General features: G+C 40.8%; 2 protein-coding genes across 3 annotated transcripts in view; both read left to right on the top strand.

The window, feature by feature from the left end:
• The window catches only part of RSRC1 (arginine and serine rich coiled-coil 1), a 111,269-nt gene that overhangs the window by 2,551 nt on the left and 89,237 nt on the right, over nucleotides 1–19,481 (top strand). The window contains exons 3-4 of the mRNA XM_052686116.1: nucleotides 2,426–2,620; nucleotides 4,787–4,912. Coding sequence (XP_052542076.1) covers nucleotides 2,433–2,620; nucleotides 4,787–4,912 — 314 coding nt within the window. The 5' untranslated portion in view covers nucleotides 2,426–2,432. The remainder of the gene's footprint in view (nucleotides 1–2,425; nucleotides 2,621–4,786; nucleotides 4,913–19,481) is intronic.
• The window catches only part of LOC128082188 (lysosomal amino acid transporter 1 homolog), a 136,930-nt gene that overhangs the window by 92,513 nt on the left and 24,936 nt on the right, over nucleotides 1–19,481 (top strand). The gene's annotated exons all lie outside the window — the stretch shown is intronic.

Raw genomic sequence — 19,481 nt, 5'->3', positions numbered from 1 at the left:
AGAACAACTCTTAACTCCTCCATCTACCAGGCTTTGGGTGTCAGTCAGTGCTAGCAGTTCTTTCTGATGGGTCTGTGCTGGAGTATGGAGGGAGGAGGCAGCGGTCATGGAAGATACCAGACTGGTGTAGTAGGTCTTAGTGTTTGAAAGCAGTTGATTGTTATGTTTGTAAGAGGCACCTTCACGTGACAGTGTATGTGATGTGCTGAAGGAGTGGTCCAAAAACCCTGGTGGCAGATGAGCCTGTCTGACAGGCACTGTGTACTTCTGAAGTATCCCTGTAGCTGGCAGCTACAGATTCTTGGCTGCTCACGTTGTTCTGGGATCAGGTCTGCTTCTGGTGACTTCTCTTCCAGTGGGGTCTCCAGGACATGCAGAACATCAGTCACCCACCTGCCTTCGTCCACTCAACCGCTGCAAACCCAGAGCTTCCTGGAGCTCCTGAGGTGCTTCTGTGTGTTGCAGTAGGGCTTGCCCTGAAGGGCTGTGGCACACAACTTTTCTATGGTCCTGAAGACATAAAATTGAGGTTTACGCAGTGTGTTTCACTAGACTGGTATGCTGCTTAATCCAGTTATGTGCCCAAATTGGGGGAAAGGCTGTGGTTAAAAAAGGAAGTTAAACAACAGGCAAAATATATGTTGAAGTGTAATGTTCTGGCTCATAATGATATCCACATCAAGTGGTAAATATCTTGGCAGAAATGTCTTCTGTACTCTGTGTTTCTCAGGTCTCTTCCATTAATCTTGCTGTCATGAGCTGTGGTCTGTGAGCTCTTAGTTTAAAACCTGAGCATTGGAGTTTCATCCTTCTGAGCAGTTCTGCTTATTTAGAGTTTGAGATTCAGCTTCATCTTCATTTGAAGGTTGTTCTATCAGTGGATATTTGAAGAGCTTTGTTTTACCATATAATAACTGTTGGTACCTTGGGTATCTGCAAGTCTTTGAGCTGGGGGGGGTGGAGGAAGGTGGAGAAAGGTGGAGAATGGAGGAAATAACTGCACAAGGCAGTACGTTGATAGAGATTGTCACTCCTCTATGGAACTGCAAATTGAAGTCTGGAACTGCAATTTTTGCTCAGTTTTTGACCTAGCATAATTGAGGCTTTTATTTGCTGTAAACATTTGGTGTGTTTAAACAAGTACTTAACAGCGAGTTTCTCCTTTGTTTTGTTGTCAGTTCTGACCCTGGAGATGAGGGTCTGCTGAGAGGTGGCAGAAGGTGTGAGGAAGGGCAAAAGCAGGAAAGGAACCAGCTCAGCTTCTCTATGCTGGAATATGAGGAGCTGTAATATTTCAGTGTTGGTTGAAGACAGTTGATAACTGTGCCAAAATACACCCATGATCTGGCTGTTGATACAAATGTTAAGGAGTTTGGAGCTGCTGTTTTCTTGGTAGCTGGAGAGCTTTGAAACAAGTGCTCCTCCTTGGGAGGGGGGCCTGTTGCTGGCTGCCATTAGAGAAGATGTATGTGGAGATTGGTTCTCAGCTGTGTAGGGCAAGTATTGCTGGGACAGAAGAACAGTTTAAAGCACTTCTTATAGTTTGCAGTCTGAAAAGTCAAGAAATACTGCTTTTCTTAAATCCTGAAGCAATGAGGCTGATTGGAGTTCCAAAAGGTGATGGTCTTCGTAGCAGTTAAACGAATGGCAGCCCTTACCACCTCCTTTTTTCATTAAATTGTCCAAGTCTGCAGATTGACAATCAAGAAACAGTTCTGTATCTGTAGCTCTGATTTTTAGAATAGAGCAGCTCTAAGTTGAGTGGCTTTAAGTGAAAACCAAAGTCAACCCAACTCTAGCATGAATTAATTTGAAGATAATTTGATTTCTCAGTGTTTGTTTTTAATTATGCTAAGAGAACAAAAACATACATTACCTTAGTTGTGCAGTCTGAAAGCGAGTTACATCAGTAACAGAAATAGACCACGTCGTATTGATTGAGCAAGTATGCGTTCTCATTTGTAACTGTACCTTCAGATGGTGTGCAGTCAGCAGTACAGCATCTTCAATATGCTTAATGGGGAGTATGTAAGAATTATCTCCTTGTAAATGACTTCTCAGATTTCTTAAAAATTAATATCTGGGCCAAAAATGTAAAAATAAGACAAGATGAAGTATGTTCTGATATAAAAATGGGTTTTATTAGTGCATTTAGATGTTTAGATGGTTGTAAAATATCTTTTGTAGGAGTTCAGAACAAGTGTTTAATGCCACAGTGAGCTTATACTGTCTTACTTAAATTTGTTGACATCTTATAATTAAATCTTGATTTAAGTTTTGCGTGGAAGCCAAACAGTTTATTTACACGGTAGCTTTAAAAATGGTGCCAGGGTGTATTTGTCTAAACACACTTGTTGTGTGTGTATGCGTGTATAAATGCAGGCTCAGGGTGTTTCTCCAGTTCAGAATTTCTGTCTTTCCTTAGTTCAAAAATGGGCCGTCGCTCCTCGGACACAGAAGAAGAGAACAGAAGCAGAAGGAAGAAGAAGCACCGCAGGCGTTCGTCGTCAAGCAGCTCCTCAGACAGCAGGACGTACAGCCGCAAAAAGTCTGGGAGGAAGTCGAGGTCGAGGTCCCGCTCCCGGGATGCGCAGTCACGTTCACATTCCTATGAGAAAAGGTGCACATGTACTTGTCTGGCTGCTGCTGCTGGGTGCAGATCGGGCTCTTCCATATCCCATACTGCGCGACATAAGCGTTCAGATCCCGTGTGTGGTCAGTTCTGGTTTGGAATTTTATTGTTGTTTGCTCAGAATCTTGGAAGATGTGGCGACAGCTCCACTTCTATTTAAAAACCAAACCGTCAGAATGGGCGACACCACGATTAGATTTCACCAGCACGCTTCCTAATTCTTTGTGTGTCCAGGGTACAGTCGTCAGGGGGTGATGAGAACACAGATGTGGCTCTATCTACCGAAGTTGCGCTGGCCTGAAACTGTATTTCCTTTATCACAGAGTCCCCTTTCTGTACCTGATCTTTTTAGATATCCTGGTTGTCTCTGACTCGAGATGATCCAGGAATCAAACTGAGCAGGTTATTATTAATGGATGGGGCTGGAAGATGCTCATCACACCTAGCTGTAATAGAAACGTATGAGAAGCTGCTCCTGACCAACCTTTCTGTAGCTGGCAGGGGAGTATTTCAGAAAGGGGCAGGCAGGCCACTGGAGGGGTTCTTGTTGGTTCCTTTCCATCGCCCTGTTTTTCTGTTCCTGCTTAGTATCTACATACAGCCCTTAGGGGACACAGCGAGATGACATGGGCTTTGATGCCAACAATATGCTGATGACATGCAGCTTTATGAATCTCTTTAGTCCAGTGCAGGCATGGCTATCTCACAGATAAAAACAGAGCTTGAAGGGAGATTAGAGTCTGGACGAAGACCAGTTGACTTAAATTGAATCCAGAAAAGACCAAAGTGTCTGCTTTTAGTATCTGGCTAGCACCTCTGCTTTGCCCTTAGTTTAGGATATTTGCTCCTGGCACTTAAATGACTGTCACACTCTGGGGTTCTGCTGGATTTATCCCTGACCAGAAGTATAAAAACCAGCAGTCTCCAAGATTGCTTTACTTCATCTTCATTTAGCAGGAGCATTGCCTGCCTTTTTCACATGGAAACCTGCTCTTTAGGAGTTAGCTCAAAGTCCAGCACTCCTTGTACGTAATGCAACACCTTTTCCCTTGTGCTAGATGAGCACTCATCCCATGGACTAGACCCTGAGCTACAAGAATAGGGTGTTATACTTTACTATCACCTAAGCATCCTGAGGCCCAGAAATAAGGGCTCGTAAGGGCTGCAAGTATTATTTAGCTGTGAGGGAGATGGAGAAGAAATTGTATGAAAGGTTGAGACTTAAAGCATCCCTCCCACCAGGTTTGGGATTGGTTGATTTAATGTAGGTATTTGCTGTGTATTCTTTCATCTTTCTCCTGTGTGCATAGGAACTTATTATTTGAATAAATGAAACGAGGGTGGGGGATGGAGGTGGGAGTGGGGTGGGGAGAGAAGATACCGTTCTGGCCTCTGGTAGAGCTCAAGAGAAAACTCCCAAGCTCAGATTGAATAAATTAATACTGATTATTTGATTAATAATAGTGCTGAAAAAAGGAGGAGTGCAGGGAAAAAAAAAACCAAACAAATAGTCTCTGTATCTGAGCAATGACTGCACATTATGAAAGTTGAGAACTCAATTGTTTGTTTATAGAGGGAAAATATTTATAGGTGTATGTAATTTAAAAAAAAATGTTTGCTTTTTATGTATGTGCTGGATGGCTGGAGGTAATTGTATAGATCTGCAATGCAGGAGCTAATGTTTAGAATTTCATTTCTTGTGCTGGAATTCTTTCCACTGAAAAGCAGCGTATTTCTGAGTAAGTGCTGCTGAGAATGTGGGTCTAAATGTTTCTTAAACTTCAGATTTGGCAGACAGTCAGTGGGTTCCAATGCACTGGTCACGAGACTGCAGTTCATTGAGAGCTGAGCTGTGTTTCTGGCTTAGCCCTTCGAGTGTTGTGTGATTTGGGGCATATCAGTTAACTTCTGTTTTGCCTTCTGCCCTTGGGACGTATATTTTTGAATGCAAGCTCTTCAGGACAGGCTTTGCTCACGTATGTGTGAGTTACTTATTAGTGTGCAGCAGTGGTGTATGTTGAGGCTTTTCTGACATGCTGCAATGTAAGAGATAGTTTTGCATGCACATGATTTTGAGTGAGCTGTTTGTTCCTTTCCCTGCTGCTGTTTTTTGTTCTAGAAGCTCTGTGTGCTGATAACATGGGTCTGTTTCAGGCGCAGGCACAGATCGAGCAGTAGCTCTTCCTATGGCTCCAGAAGGAAACGCAGTCGCAGCCGATCGAGGGGCAGAGGGAAATCCTACAGGTCTCAAAGATCGAGGTCAAAAAGTAGAACGAGGAGGTAAGGTGCTTTTCTAGGAAAGAAATTACTGTTATTTCTACCGTAAAAACATTTATTGTAAGTCACCATGTGCTTACTGAGTTTGTGAGCATATTAGAAGTGGTTGCATGTGGTCTAATTGACATGTTGCTTGAAAATCTTCTTAAATTGAAACCTCTGTGCTGTGCTTTTCATGCACTTATGATAGCTTTATTTTAAGCTGACAGCACAGTTGGATTTAATGGTAAATTATATGTATTGAGTTTGGCCAAATGCAAGAAGAAAAAAGTCACCTTAGTTTTGTTTAACTGCAGAAATCTGAAATCAAGGTACAAAAGTTGTCTTTTTGATTACTGGTTTCCAATAACCTCCATGCATAGTATTGGTTCAGTGAAGACGACATGAAACTTTTGTTTTCTCATCTGTTTTTCTTGTGAAATGGGGAAGTGTTTCCAGTTCTGCGCCTCTCACTTAACAGTGCAAGATAACTGTGGTGCTGCAGTTCTTGATGGATCAGATTGTGACAAGTCAGTATTTTCAATAATAAGCATAATTTGAATCATAATCAAATCGTATTATAAAACTGTTTTGTAGTTTATGATGAGCAGGGACTTTATTTTTTTGGTGTGTATTTGTCCATTACAAAGTTTAAATGAAGTTGATCCATGGATATAAGGACTGCTGTTGAATTTAAGGTCATTATTGAGTCTAGCAGGCAGATGAAAGCCTTTCTTTGTTTTAATATCTGTTTACTGATCTGCAGCTGGGTAATTCTGCCTAGAATTTACTAAGAACTTGGTAAGACTTGTTATTTTCTCGTGCCAGATCAGTCAGGCCGTTCCTCCTAAATGATACTGAAAAATTGTTGAAGGATGTGAGCACTTTCCTTTTCCTATTTGTATTCTCTCATGACTTATTCACAGCTGTTCATTATAATAGTTGCCTGGACACTTATTGCTACAGTGCCTTTGTAGTGGCAATTTGGTTATTTAAACAACCTGATCCCTTTTGGAGTGTAGTTACCTTTTGAGCTGTGGAATGGATAAGCTGCTGAGTTCTGTGTAGAAGTGCTCCTGTAAAAATCCACTTTCATAGCATCAGTTTTAAAACAGTGAGATGGAAAAGGAATGAAGTGACAACAAAGGTGCTGTTGAGTAGGTTGGGTGCTCAGTATTAGAAAACAGGATAACCTGCTCTGAAAGGTCTGTTGTATTCTAATAAATGTAAATTGTGTTATTAGTTAGATGTAGCTGATATACTAATGGTCATGTTTGCCAAAGGTGTTACTGATGTGAATTGCCATTGAAATGTATGGGAATTATCTGCCTAAAATCTTTTAAAACCTAATTGTGATTTATTTTATTTTGTGCTGGGAAATATTGCATACAAATATTTGGTGTACAAAGTATGCTAGCTTTTCCTACTGCTGGTATAGCTGCAGGTCATTTTGTATTACTAGTCAGAGACACAAATATTTAGGGAAAATATTCTTAAGTCACATCTCAAATTAAGTTAAAAGAATCTTTGATTCGGACTGTTTTGCAGTCTGCTCTCTTGTACTGTTACCCTGTGAAGCCATGGTTTAATCTGGGGAAGAATTGAGTAGGTTGCAGAAAGCTGCTGCTGGGGCCTGTGTGCTCCCTGCTTGTAGTACAGGGGCAATGGCAACAAAGCTGAGTGCTTCCTTGCCTTCCAACTCAAAATCTGCATTGTATACTTGAGTGAAGGTATGAACAGCTCTCTAAAGAGGACTGGATGAGTGCATCATGGCTCCTCAGGGCTCAGATTTGAAGGGGGACAGAGGAAAGGTGATGGATGGGTATGAAAAAAAAAAAAGATGTGAAAAGATGATTAAAGGAGGAAATGAACAGCACTCCTTCAATGTAAGATCCTGGGCAGGCATCAAGTGAAGCAGATTCTAGTTAAATAGAGTTCTTGCACATCATGCAATTAAGCTGCGGAAGTTCTTGCTGTTGTGGATGTTGTGATGTTGTGGATACCAAATTTTAAATGATTAAAAAAAAAAAAGCAAGAAAAATCCTTCAGCATCTATTGTAGTGGAGAAACAAGATTTGTCGTGGGCAATGGGGCAATGTACAGGATGGAGTGCTGAAGTCATGGTGCAATTTTTGTATGAATTTGGCACCTGTAATCCATTCTTGCTTGGGATGAGACAGCATTTTTTTTATATCACCTTTGAAGGTAAGTACCAAAGAAAGCACTTGAGTGAAGTAGCGAATGACGTGATTACAGGTAACTCGTCCAGCTCTTGTCTGTGTAGTAAGAGCATGTTACCTGCTTGATTCTTGGTACCCTGCCTGTGGGTTGACTGGTGGGAAATAAAACCTACTGACCCGCCAGCAAGGCAGCAATGTGAGATGCTGCAATAAAGCAAAGCTCTGCTCTCTGCTCTCTTATTTGTTGGGCTGCTGTTGTGCTTCCCAAGTACCACCTTTGGGACTTGAGCAGCTGTGTTTTCCAGTGCCACTTGGGTCTGACGCTAGAAAACCACTTTCTTGTTGGAAGTTGAGATTCTTTATGTTGTATCATGAAATCACTGGATTTATTTTTGGTGTGAGTCATGCAGGTATCGCAGACTGTCTTCCTATTTCTCCCTCCAGTCCTCCATCAAACAAAGGCAGTTTATTTTTCAAGATGGTGAATGTGTTTGTAAAAGCGTGTGTACCTGTGGTGTAATTTTAGTAGCTTTTCTAACATAGGTATTTAATTCAAATGAAATACCCAAATATGGAAGCATCGGGCTTTCATTTGATAAGTCACAACGTATGTGATGATCTCAGAACCTTTTTAAAATGTGCCACTTAACAAAATGAAGCACAAAATACCAGCTCAGATTTCAGAAGGTAAGAAAACTTGTGTGGATTGTGACTATTTTAGATGCATTTTTTTAGAGTCAAAAAAGTGGGTCTTGCTAGTAATGCTATAAATTTGAAGCTGTCCTACAGCAAGATAGTACAATGCAAATATGACTTAATAAGATCACAAACTGAATTTGAGCAAAACAACCAAGATTTACATTAAATTAGGAATTTTAAAACCGATTTAGTTTGTTTTACTGAGCATTTGCTTAATAACATTTTGCCTTCTTGCAATCTTTTTAAAGACAATAATTCGTCTGTGAAATGCAGGCACATCCTCAGTAGAAAAATTGAAAGCAACAGCTCACTTTCTGAAACCACACATAGAGTGATATAAAGAAATATTTCAGCTCTGCGAAATTTAATAAATCATCCCATTTCCTAATTTGATCATATTAGATGCTGATGTGGAAGAAGCATTTCAAATACCATCTCCTCATTAATATACATCAGTCTGGGGAATAGAATGGAATACTTATGCAGAGATGTCACAGTTACTGTTTCTTAGTTTACTAAGTGGAACAGGTTGATGTGATACTGGGTGCTATTTGTCAATGTCTTGCTAAAATGGTTTGGGTCGAGTTATGGAGTCCAGAAAGACAGCGGCTGATAAATCAAAAGTGGATTGAGTGGACAGGAGGCAGTGATTGATACTGTGACAGGATATGAAGAAAGGAATCTTGATACAAGCATGCATGATATTGAATATGAGAAGGAAAATGGCCCTGGAGTATGGATATTATTCAAGGAAATGAGAATAATAATATCATCTTGAAATTATTGCTGGGTGAAGATTAGGATAGTTCTTATTAGAATATTATGCTCCTCTGGAATGGAGAAACTTGGATTTCCTGTGACTTGTGTGTGGGTAGAGGCTTGTTAATATTTTTAGTTTTCACTGCAGTCTTTCTGCAAGTTAATTGTATAGGAAAATACGTCAGAACTTGGGATTTCAGTCTTTTAATTCGTGTAGCTTTAAATAGGTTTAACCAAAGGATGTTAACCTTTTTTTCCTTGACTTCCTACAGTTCTGTGGTCGCAGAGCATTTTGCTATAATTGTCCTTAAATACACAAGCTTGTTTTTATTGTCTGCCAAACGTTTTTGGCTTTTCTTGTTATTTTAAACTGAAGAATCCTGTCCTGAAATGTGTAACAAAGTTCGACGTGAGTGATGCAATAACAGCTGGTACACCTACAGGTATCTATGGGGTAATACAGTGTGAAGTGTAATCTTGTTGGTGAAATTGCTGTCTCTGGGTGGTCAGCAAAGGAGGTGCTTGATCGGCGGCTCTTCGTGTTGCTGGGGGCGGCGACATGACTACAAATTATTTCCTGAGCTCCATTCCAATTTAGTTTGGAAATGTGTGCATCTCATTGCAATCTATGGCATGGTGACTTACTCATTACGGGTAGCTTGGAATAGGGTTGGAGTCTGGTTGTTGCCTCAAGTTGTTGTTATCCTACCAAAGTAAGCAAGAATTGTCTTGCATCCAGCCCTCATAGGTTGTCAGAGTTCTTTGGTTTTGGTGCTTGTAGGTCCTGCTATTTGGAAAATAAGGTCCTGTTTATGCAGAGGAGAGCTAACTGAAGAGGATGGGTAAATAATGACAGTAAAAGCAAAGAGCTGGCTAAAAAGGGTCAATAAGTAGTAGTAACAACAAGAGAAATACTTTTGTATCCCCCCACAGTACTATTTAAATATCTGGACAGGTTCACAGCTTTAGTAAACTCTGTAAATGGTTTAATTTGCATCACCTGGTTGATGCACAGGGCTGATATAATTACAAGATTCCTCCCCTACACACGTTTTCTAGGTGTACTTTCAACACTGCTGCTTCAAACAGAAATGCAGTGCTAGGTGCTGCTTACTGTGAAGCTACAGATGCTGCCACTGGGTTTGATCTGTGCTCAGGAGGTCACAGCTTCAGTCAAAAGTTATTCCTGGTTGGGGCAAACTATCAATCCTTGCTTTGCATTGTTGGTTTACTCTGTGTGTTTTACAGTGTGCCACTGTATGGTGATGGGCCTCAGCTTTTTTCAAGTTTGGCTGTTTAGTACTGGCAGGAGTCGGTTGTCCTTTGTGTGAGCTTTCTTTTTCATTTGAGAATTATTTTTTTTTTTTAAATACTGAGGTCTCTTCCAACCCCTGCAATTCTGTGATTGTGTGATTTCTAATAAAATCTGAACAAAGAAGTATTTTAGCAAAGAGACAATATTGCAAAGTGAAAAGTTGTGCATGTAGCTTCTGAAAGACACAAACAGCATCACTGAGTGCTTTGGTATTTGCCGTACGAGGGATGGTGGACGGGAAGGGGCCTTTCCTTTCTTCAGTTAGTCTCCTATTTCCCATGCATCATGTTTTTAGTGTGGTTGCATGAATGTGCCCCGGCCTGTCAGAGCTTACAGGTGATAGCAAGTGTTGGATCAAGACATAATCTATCCCAACTTGCCTTCAAAACTTCCTTTTAGTGGCAGGAGAACAGGAGAGCACTCAAATAGGTTATGCTAGGAGTATCAGAGGATAGATTCCATTGTGAATGACTTGGGGAGGAGTTTTCTAGTGACTGCATCGGCCTGAAAAGATAATAAAAAGATAACAAAGGCTCTTAGGAGAGAAGGAGATTAAAAGGATCTAGTTTTGAGGTAGATCTTAATGTCAGTGGCAACGTGTGGTAGACGAGACAATGACAGGTAAGGAAAAAAAGGCATGGCTCAAGTAGTGCTCAAAGGTTGTGATGTGTATAAGATGAATTGCAGCTGCATGAACCTAGAACCTTGATTTTTATTTATTTATTTATTTTTGATCGAGATTGTTGAGAAACAGGACTGAATTGAAATGTGATGCAAGAATGTGGGTTGAAGATGAGGTTGGTTTCAGCCGAAGGATAGATGTTGGGAGCTGTTCTGAGGACAGGAAGGGGCTAGGGGAGAAAGTGAGGGTTTCCTGGACTCACTGCCCTGTGGGCATCATCTGCTGTGCGTTTTGGGCTGCCTGGAAAGGACATGGAAGGAACTTGGAAGCAAAGTTTTTGAGTAATGATAGCAGTAGTGACTTCAAGAGCAGAGGGAAGGAAGAGTGTACCAACATGACTCTGAGTATCTGCTGTAAAACAAATATCTGGGAATGAGGGCAAGACAGCTGTGAAAAACAAGGCTGGGCACAAATTGTCAGGCAGTGGTGAAAAGCTGTCTGAATCTATTGAAAGGCTTTTTCAACATTACTGTCTTTGGAAATGGATCCAAGAATTTTCTACAGAGAAGCAGATGGAAGTCCAATAAGAAAGCAAGCAATGCTATCGGAATATTTCTCCCAAAATGCTTCGTTGCCTGCTGGTAACTACTGGAGTTGCTATTCTTTTACAGGTTTGATCTGCTGCCTATGATGCTTTTCCTCTTCTCCTTGCTAGGCAAATTGGCACTGTGGCATGCAGCTAACTGCACAAACCCACGTCTGCAGTCACGGGAGGGACTGATGCCAGCATCTCTTCTCTTTGGGGAGGGCTAGGAGAGGTTAGGAGTTTTTGTTCTGTTAGAATGTATATTTAATTAAAAAAAAAAAAGGCAGTATTTCTTGCACTGCACTTCAAACAAAGGCTTCAGGAAGGGCAGAACTAGTGGAATTTGGACTGGTTTTGTTCATGTGGTCTTGAGGTTTTTCTGCAGATGCTAATGGCAGATACTCTTTGTTTTTTTCCAGTGATAAATCAACACCTGAAGTTTTCATTTAGGGTTTTACTCCATTGCAGTTACCAGTTGTCTCTAAAACATGTTTTTAGCTATAATAAGTTACTTTAAAAAAAAATTAACTATTATTCTGCACAGATGTAGTGGAATAAGTAAAGGAGTGAAGCAGTAGCATTCATGATATCCTAGAGCAATAACCCACCAATGCACACATTACCAAGGTCTAATTGACCACTTTGGGAAATTAAACTTCATAAGGCAATGCCAGGGGCCCTGAAGTTATCAATAAGGGCAGATAGCTGCTAGTGACAGCTGCTTTGATGCCTTTCATTGGTGTATATATATATATATAAAAAGCCTTAAACATATGAATTCATGACTGCTGTTCATTTAGAGCTAACTATTGAATCTAATTGCATGGAAACTTTTTTTTTCTAAAGCAGTCCTGTTGTTATGTGTGTAGAATGTGTTCTTAATGCAGCTTCTTATTTTTATAAAGCCTTTCATTCCTCCTTTTGGGAAAGGGACTTCTTGTGGGTTGCCTCCCCCCTTTTAATGTGGGGGGCAGTGGTTGAGCTGCAGTTTTCTGTTTGGGAGAAGATACTTAAGGAAGTATGAGAATAATTTGATGCTCTTTGGTGGAGAATCGACTCTTTTATTTTAGTCTAAATTCTGGACTGTTGCATATTTCTGCTTTTTTAATCCTCTTTTCCTCCATTACCACAACTCTGGCCATGAATCTATTCATTTTTTGCCACAGCGATCGTGTTTCTAGAGGCTGCTATGCAAATCAACACAGAGCAGATGTCTTAAAGATGCATTGGTAATACAAGACCATCGCTGTCTGCAGGAGTAAATTGCTGCTGTTTCCAGTGTTAGTTTCCAGAATCCGATTATCAGCATGTGAAACGCAACATTTGTAGAATTTAATAGGAGCATTTTGCTGTGGATTCCTGCCTGTCTAATAACGTGTGGCAGGAGCAGTACCTGGGCTATAAAGACACAGGCAAAATGCAGATATTGCTGCCCAGAGTGTTTTGCTGCCCTTTTTAAATGGAGCTGTCAGTGTGTTCCTCTTGCTGGGCTTTTTTGCAGTTACTCTGTAGCAGCAGTGTGCCAGTAGCTGTCAGTCCTGTCTGTTCCAAAAATCCAAGCTGCACTTTGTTCAATGTATCTGTCAACCATGCCGTGGATGGACGTGCCAGAGCTGAGACTGTGTTCAACCCTGGCTTAGCATCCACGTTCATCACAGTTTTAATGATGGGTTACTGTTTCCCCCCGTAGATTCTGTACCTTGTTTACTTTATGTAGTCCTTCTCAATTATTTTTGTGTATTATTCTGGTGTTATTTCATTCAAGTTCCATGAAAAGCAGCTGTAACAAGACTGTCGTTCTTAGAACCAGCCACCTTGGAGCAGGGGTCAGCGACTATTGAAGTATGCTGTGCTGCTTGATGCTGTGCCTTTTTCAAACTGGCAGTTAAATAAGTTGCTAGAAATGTATCAAGCCCTGGGAGAAATTAATTACTAAGGAGATATGATATTTAACTGTGAAGTCTTGCTTCTGTTTCTGGAGGCCGGTTGGGAGCTCCTGGGGAGCCAGGACTTGGGAACAAGCCTTGCTGGGAAGCTGCACTCACAGTGTTCCAGTGCTTTTGTCCAGGATCTGGGCTGGAGGGATTGCTCAGCAAGTAGCGAAGTAGAGCAGTGGCTGCCATGTGCAGAGCTTCAGGTACCTTTGCATCAATGAATTTTATTGTATATAAATCAGCTGCCCTTCAAGATCTAGATAGGCAGTGGATGTTCTTGTTGATGTTCTGAGCAAAGTGCAGTTTGGAGGTGACTTCCTCATCAGGTTAAGCTGATGTGAGCTGGATCTGACACTTTGCTGACTGCCCCTTCGTTGTTTGGTATGTTGTTGCCTTCACCCCTGCCTATGCATGGAGGCTGGTCAGCAAGCAGAGCAAACAGCTTTCTGCCCTGCCTGAGTGGGGAATGGGAGAGCAGGGCGAGAGCACTCATAACAGAGTGCAGGTTGGAGGAAGAGGCTTCAGCCTGGGGTGTTGAAGCTGGGGTTTGATGAGAGAGTTGTAAAGCAAAATGGCCCTCAAACAGGGAGAGCTGCTGGTTTCTAAGGCACTGAAATGCAAGAGCAGGAATATATATAGATGCTAATGCTTCATCTGGTTCTAATATAGGTTTATTGGTTTACTTCAGCTCCGTCAAAGTTGCACTTGACTTCAGCGATTCCTGGTTTTCAATTCAGGTGTAATGTTGTAGGAAGAAAAAGAAAGAAGCATATTGCTGATTTCATGCATGTGTAGAGCCTTTGTCTTTTTACTATCAAAGCAGAGCTGAAGCAATTGCCTCAGCAAAATATTTTATTTATGTTGAATATGTGATGACCACATAAGGGAAAATGTGAAAAGCATGGAGTAACTGGAGAAGGATGCACTGAAGTATTGTGTATGTCTTCAAAAAAAAAAAAAAAACAAAAATTTTAAAATCTAGGAGAAGAAAGAAAATAATGTCTGTATCTTAGTGCTGCTGTAACTAAATATTTTGGATGTACTTTTGGTAGAATTTTCTTTTGACCTCAAGTTTTCTGCTTGCGTTCATTCCTCAGAATACTGTGCAGGGCGTGCTTTCAGCTTTAGATCTCCTTGCCCATAAATGTTGCTTTAAAAATATTCTTCAGTTGCAGTTTTTACAGGATTATATCAGCTCCTAGTTAAGGCAGACTGAAGAACTCAACTTTAAGGAATGATGTTCAGCTTGAATGAATTATTTTAACTCTTTTATAATTTTGTTCTGCTGATTCATATGATAGGGAGTGGAGGCGAGGGCCACTGGATGTTTTTCAACCATTCATACGTTGCTAGGTGCCTATTTTGCTTTTAAATTTGTTGCTTCTCTTCTATGGGCACAAGCAGAAGTAAGCTAAATTGTAATAGGATTTAAATTAATCTGTGGCATAGCACTGAAAATCTGTCACCAGCCTATATCAAAAAGCTGTGCTGAAAGTTTTGCTGTTAGAGCTTCTTGATTGGAGAATGGGTGTGGGGGAAAAAAAATCCTTTTTCTATTTTTCTAGTATATAGTCTTATTGAAGTTCTTCCAAATTAGATTTTAAATGCCAATTAGGAGGTTGAATATACTAAAATAAAAGCAAATACAACTAAAATGGCCTCACCTTATGGCTAGTTAGGCTTTTTCTCTCAAAAGCGGAACCTTTGCTCTGAGCGTGGCTTTGAGAAAGATATTCAGCTTAATGAACACATTAATTAGAACCATAACTATTTATAAGATAATTAGAAACGAAGCACGGTAAACTGGGCTTTTCCTGCAATTAATGGAGGATTAATTACTGGAGGTAATGAAGTGGATTTTTAAATGCATTAAGGTGAAGTACAGAGATGTGCAAGGCTTTGTGATAGTTGCATAATTATTCCAGGCTGTTTGAGCATAGCTCATATGAGATCGCTAATAAGCATCATTGCATCATTATGTATGCACTTAAAAAGACTTACCACCAAAATGACTGCCTAATTATTTCTAATTGGCAGGAGTCTGTGTAGTCATTGAGCTGTTTGTAGCCATTTTAAGGTTCATTTAACTATCCTTGGGGCCATGTGATAGATGGAAAAAAGCTTCAGCTACACGCTGGCCTTGGCTGGCGCCGTTAATCAATTTTGGTGGGCTTCAGTTTGAAATGCATTTGCTCATGCGGAGGTCAAAACCTGAAGTAGTCCAAGCAAAGTTTGGCTTTTTGATGCCACTTGACTGTATTCATTAGCAATTAGTAAAATAATTGTGTCTGTCACTATATTTGGATTTCCATATGACTTGGTATTCTTTCATCACTGTCCCTTCTTACAGCGTATTAGCTTCACTGGAAACCAAATATTCTTCCAACAGACCCTTTTAGCAACTTCAGTGTAGTGGCATATGTTCCTATATACTACCTTTCTTCATTCATTTGTTAGCTTAAACAGTGCAATACATTTCAACACAATCATCTAATTTGCTCCCGATTGATTGCCGAGTGAAAGTTTCTACCCAAGGACAATATTTTAGGGCTTTTAAGGGCATCTCTGAGGAATTAGTCATTAAGCATTAGCAGAGGAAGCAAGAAGTAGTCAAATCGAATTCTGACGTTGACCAGAGTTTTGCAGTTAGGGGCATCTATTTCCAGGATGTTGACAGCTCTGTGGATTCAAGGGCATCTTCTGCCAGAGGAAACCTGGGCAATAATTGTGCTCATTTGAGAACTCATTACTGCATAAGCGTTAGTGCACTGGTGCTGTCAATAATGGCGCTGGAAATGCGCGTATCGTTTGGAAATGACCTTTTTGATACACTGCAATTAGTAGATAGTTATTCTATCTGACTCTGTCAGATTTAACGTGACATCCCATTAGGTAAGTGTCTGTGAAAGTTCTCAATGAGCGCGTTGTCCTGTTCAATGTAATCATAACCATCTGTGGGGTGTTGTCAATGTACATAAGCCATTCCCGTAGCTTAAGAAAACACTGGTGAGCAAATTGTAGGCTAATAAAATAAAGGTCAGCTTTACCACTTTTGTTGCAGAAAATGTGGTTCTAGTAATTTAATGTTAAAGCATAATTGAAAAAAGAAATTGTTCTGGCTGAACGGTAAGATTGATGGAAAACAGTTATTCAAAAGGCAAAAAATTGTCATTTAGTCGTGAGTGTTAGTTCAGATGGCAGACACTGAAGTGAGGGAATTATGGTAGCGTGACCAAAGAGACACCAGCCTTTATGGAAAGCTGCTGAATTATTTAGGGTTACATTCAATTGTTTTACTGCTGAGATTTCTGTAGGGGTAATTTGGTGGAGGTCACTTCTGTGAACGAGTACCAGAGACAGAAAAAATTAATAAAATGCAAATAGTGTTTCGTATTGAGACTCGTTAGGAATTATATTTTAAGTCCTATCAAATGTGTGGTAACACAAATGCTGCTCCCAGACAATCAGAGCTATCACTAAGAAATAGACATTGGCGTGGAGCAGCAGATTTAGTCTGCCTTTGAACTCTGTATATACTGAAAATTCTGATGTTAATAAAGTTGTAACTGTTGACATGTTTTTCTTTGATACAGTATAGCAGTGCAGTGGGAATCATGTGAGGATAGCGATGATTTTAATTATAAAACTGTTCACAATTAAGATTTTAAACTGCCATTTATGTAATTACCAAATTACATCGTCTGGTCTGTGTTCAGTTTGGGGTTCTGAGTGGACTCCCCTGCCAAGTTAGCTTCATCAAGTCTCTTCCTGTGCTGAGTTTCTCCTCCCTGAAGACAAAAGGTCCTTTCTGCTGTTCCATTGGGATCTGCTTGGGAAGATCAGCATTAAGTGTACGGGGCTGTGCTGGAGTTGGGCTGTCAGGACTCTGCAGTGTGGTGACCTGCCTGGGCCAGTGCTCCCATTGCCCTGGGCTCTCCTCGTTTTCCATGGGTTGTCTTTTCAGGGACCCTCTTGGATTGGCATGGATTCACAGCAGATGTGGTCTGAGAGGTTGGTTTTGTATTTGGAAGAAAAGATGTTCATTGGGTTGTAATTAGTAGTTCATAAGTTCCTATCTGGTCTTTAGACAAAGTAGCCGATTTCTGTAGCTAAGAGCCATTCCTCTTTTGTGAACTTCTTAATGCAGTGTAACGTAATTGAAGTAAAGGTGCTTTACCCTATCAGAAGAATGTGTCACACACTTGAGGTTTGTACCGTTATGGCAGCTGAGAACTGCAAGTCGGGTAGACGTGGTGAGAGGACTTTCAGAATGCACAACACGGAAGACTTTTATAAACTTCATTTCATTTAGAGCTGCTTCTCTTCTAATGAGAGCTTTAAGAATGCGCCTGGGACCTCCGGCTCTCCTACTGTACTAAGGAAGAGAAAGCTTAGTATTGAGTAAATGGATGAACACAAACAAGTGATGCAAATACAAATTTCCTGCCCAGCTCTGAAAGAAGTGTTGGAAGTAAAAGTGCTGCTGGTCTGCCAGCAAAGTGGGCAAGCCCTGGGCATTCTGCTGGCAGCCTTGGCAGAGACCTGAGTTAGGGAGCATTCCCATGCTTCAGCTGATGAAATCACCTAGATAATACAATGAAGGCTGGCCCTTATTTCAGCACGTATCTTAGAGTAAGCTGGTAGAAGACATACCAATCTTACAGTCCTTAAACCAGAGCTTGGTAACCGATGTTGATAGCAAGTAGCTTGTGATTGGTATCATCAGTTGGACAGAAGAGTCGTTAGTACTTCTTGAGATGTAATGATGAAGTAGTTTCATTACTCATGATGACTTTATGAATTTTAAGCTATTCAGATTTTGTTTTCTCACCCTTTGATACATTGTCCTATTTCACAATCTGTTTTGTAACAGTTGAAGCTTCTGTGATGAAAACACTTTTTCTTCGGAATAATATGTGGCATTTTTGAGGTTTTCTTTCCTTTCTTGGACTTAATTAGTCATTAGAGCCGGGGCCTGGGGAGGACACCACAGGGTTATCGGTGATGACCTCCCCTAACCACCTCTCAGCTGTGTGTTGTTCATCAGCCTCCAGCAAATACGCCGTGCTCTGCAAAAAAGGAGAATGCTAAATGAAGACAAAAGTGTGCTCTCCTGCATCCACCCCGTGTTTGTAAAATGCAAAGCACCCTTGCAAGATGCATTTAACATGCATTTAAATTAGGAAATAATCTTTGCGTATGTAGAATGTGGGTGGAAAAAGTACTCGTGACACATGCGAACTGTTGGTGTAGTGTTGGTAAAACATTTTGCTAATGTGGGATAATGTGTTATTGCTCTTTCTCCTGCTTCAGGAGTTTCTAAAGCCTTCTTATGAATTAATTTCTGGAGCTCTGATCCTATAGTAAAATGATGGCCATTTTCATTAAGTATGTTAAGATCTTTTTCAATTTTGAGGGAAAAAAGAATGGTATTTTAAAAATCTTATGTTTAATGTAGCTTTATAGGGTAAAGGATAGGTGAAATATCTCCAATTTTTGAAATTATTTTTATGTGTATATATATATTTTTTTACAGCTCACAAAATTTAACCTTTTGTGCCTGGTTGTCAGTGAGGTAAAGAAAGAGCCTGAGCTGTGTGCAGCACAGTGGCTTGGCCTGGTGGTGGTGGGGGCCGTGGGCACGCAGCCTTCATGGTTGTGGTTGTTTGCAGTGATTTCAGGCATCTGCTGAGGTGATTTCATCCAGCTGTCTCATATCTGCATGGCTATTAGGGTACGTATTTATTACATAAATATCTTGAAGCTCAAGCCACGAGCGAGGCCTCGATCTCAGATGTTTTACAATCACAAGGAATGAAATAGGGGTCTTGTCAAAGGCAGAAGAGTTGAACTTACCTGTAACGAATCTGGGCTTCCCAGGGGCACCAGGAAAGTGAGAAAGTCGTCCTTCCTTACATTCCTTTGCTCTTTAACAGAACATCAGAGGCGTTGGTCAATTTATAACGAATAATTACCTGGATGGGGATTCCATCTGGAAAATGAATTTGAACTATTTTTGTTGCTCTGCGGTCTGACCAGATCTTCGTGTCATGGCAGAGGCAGTCAGTAACGCCTGCGCGATGGGGGAGCAAAGAACTCAGTGCACTTGAGGGGAGTCCTGGGAGGAACTGGGCCCTCCTTCCTTAAAATGCATTCCAGCTGTATCGAGAACAAGTGCATCTGTGTGCACTGAATTAATTAATTACAAAGTGTGATGGGTTTACTTGCTAATGGAATGTTGTTTTACTAATCGGTATAGAATTCAAGTTTCTCCATGCGTGTCTAAAAAGAATATACATTAAAAAGAAAAAGCGTGCATTTCTTCAGATTTCCCAATCCTGCAGGAAAGGAACTTTATCTGCAGCCTCAGTAGTGGCAGTTCTGGAATGGGTGAGAGGAGCAAGGAGCGCTCTGTGCTCCTATCTCTGTGTGGCAGACCGACAGCTGTGTTCATTTTGCCTCGCCCGCAGGGTGAGCAGCCCTTGTGCACTTGCACAG

The sequence above is a fragment of the Tympanuchus pallidicinctus genome, unplaced genomic scaffold (genome assembly GCF_026119805.1).
Source record: "Tympanuchus pallidicinctus isolate F22 unplaced genomic scaffold, pur_lepc_1.0 scaffold22, whole genome shotgun sequence".
Taxonomy (NCBI): domain Eukaryota; kingdom Metazoa; phylum Chordata; class Aves; order Galliformes; family Phasianidae; genus Tympanuchus; species Tympanuchus pallidicinctus.
Note: the sequence above shows the minus strand (reverse complement) of the source record. Positions and strands in the feature narration are given on the sequence as shown.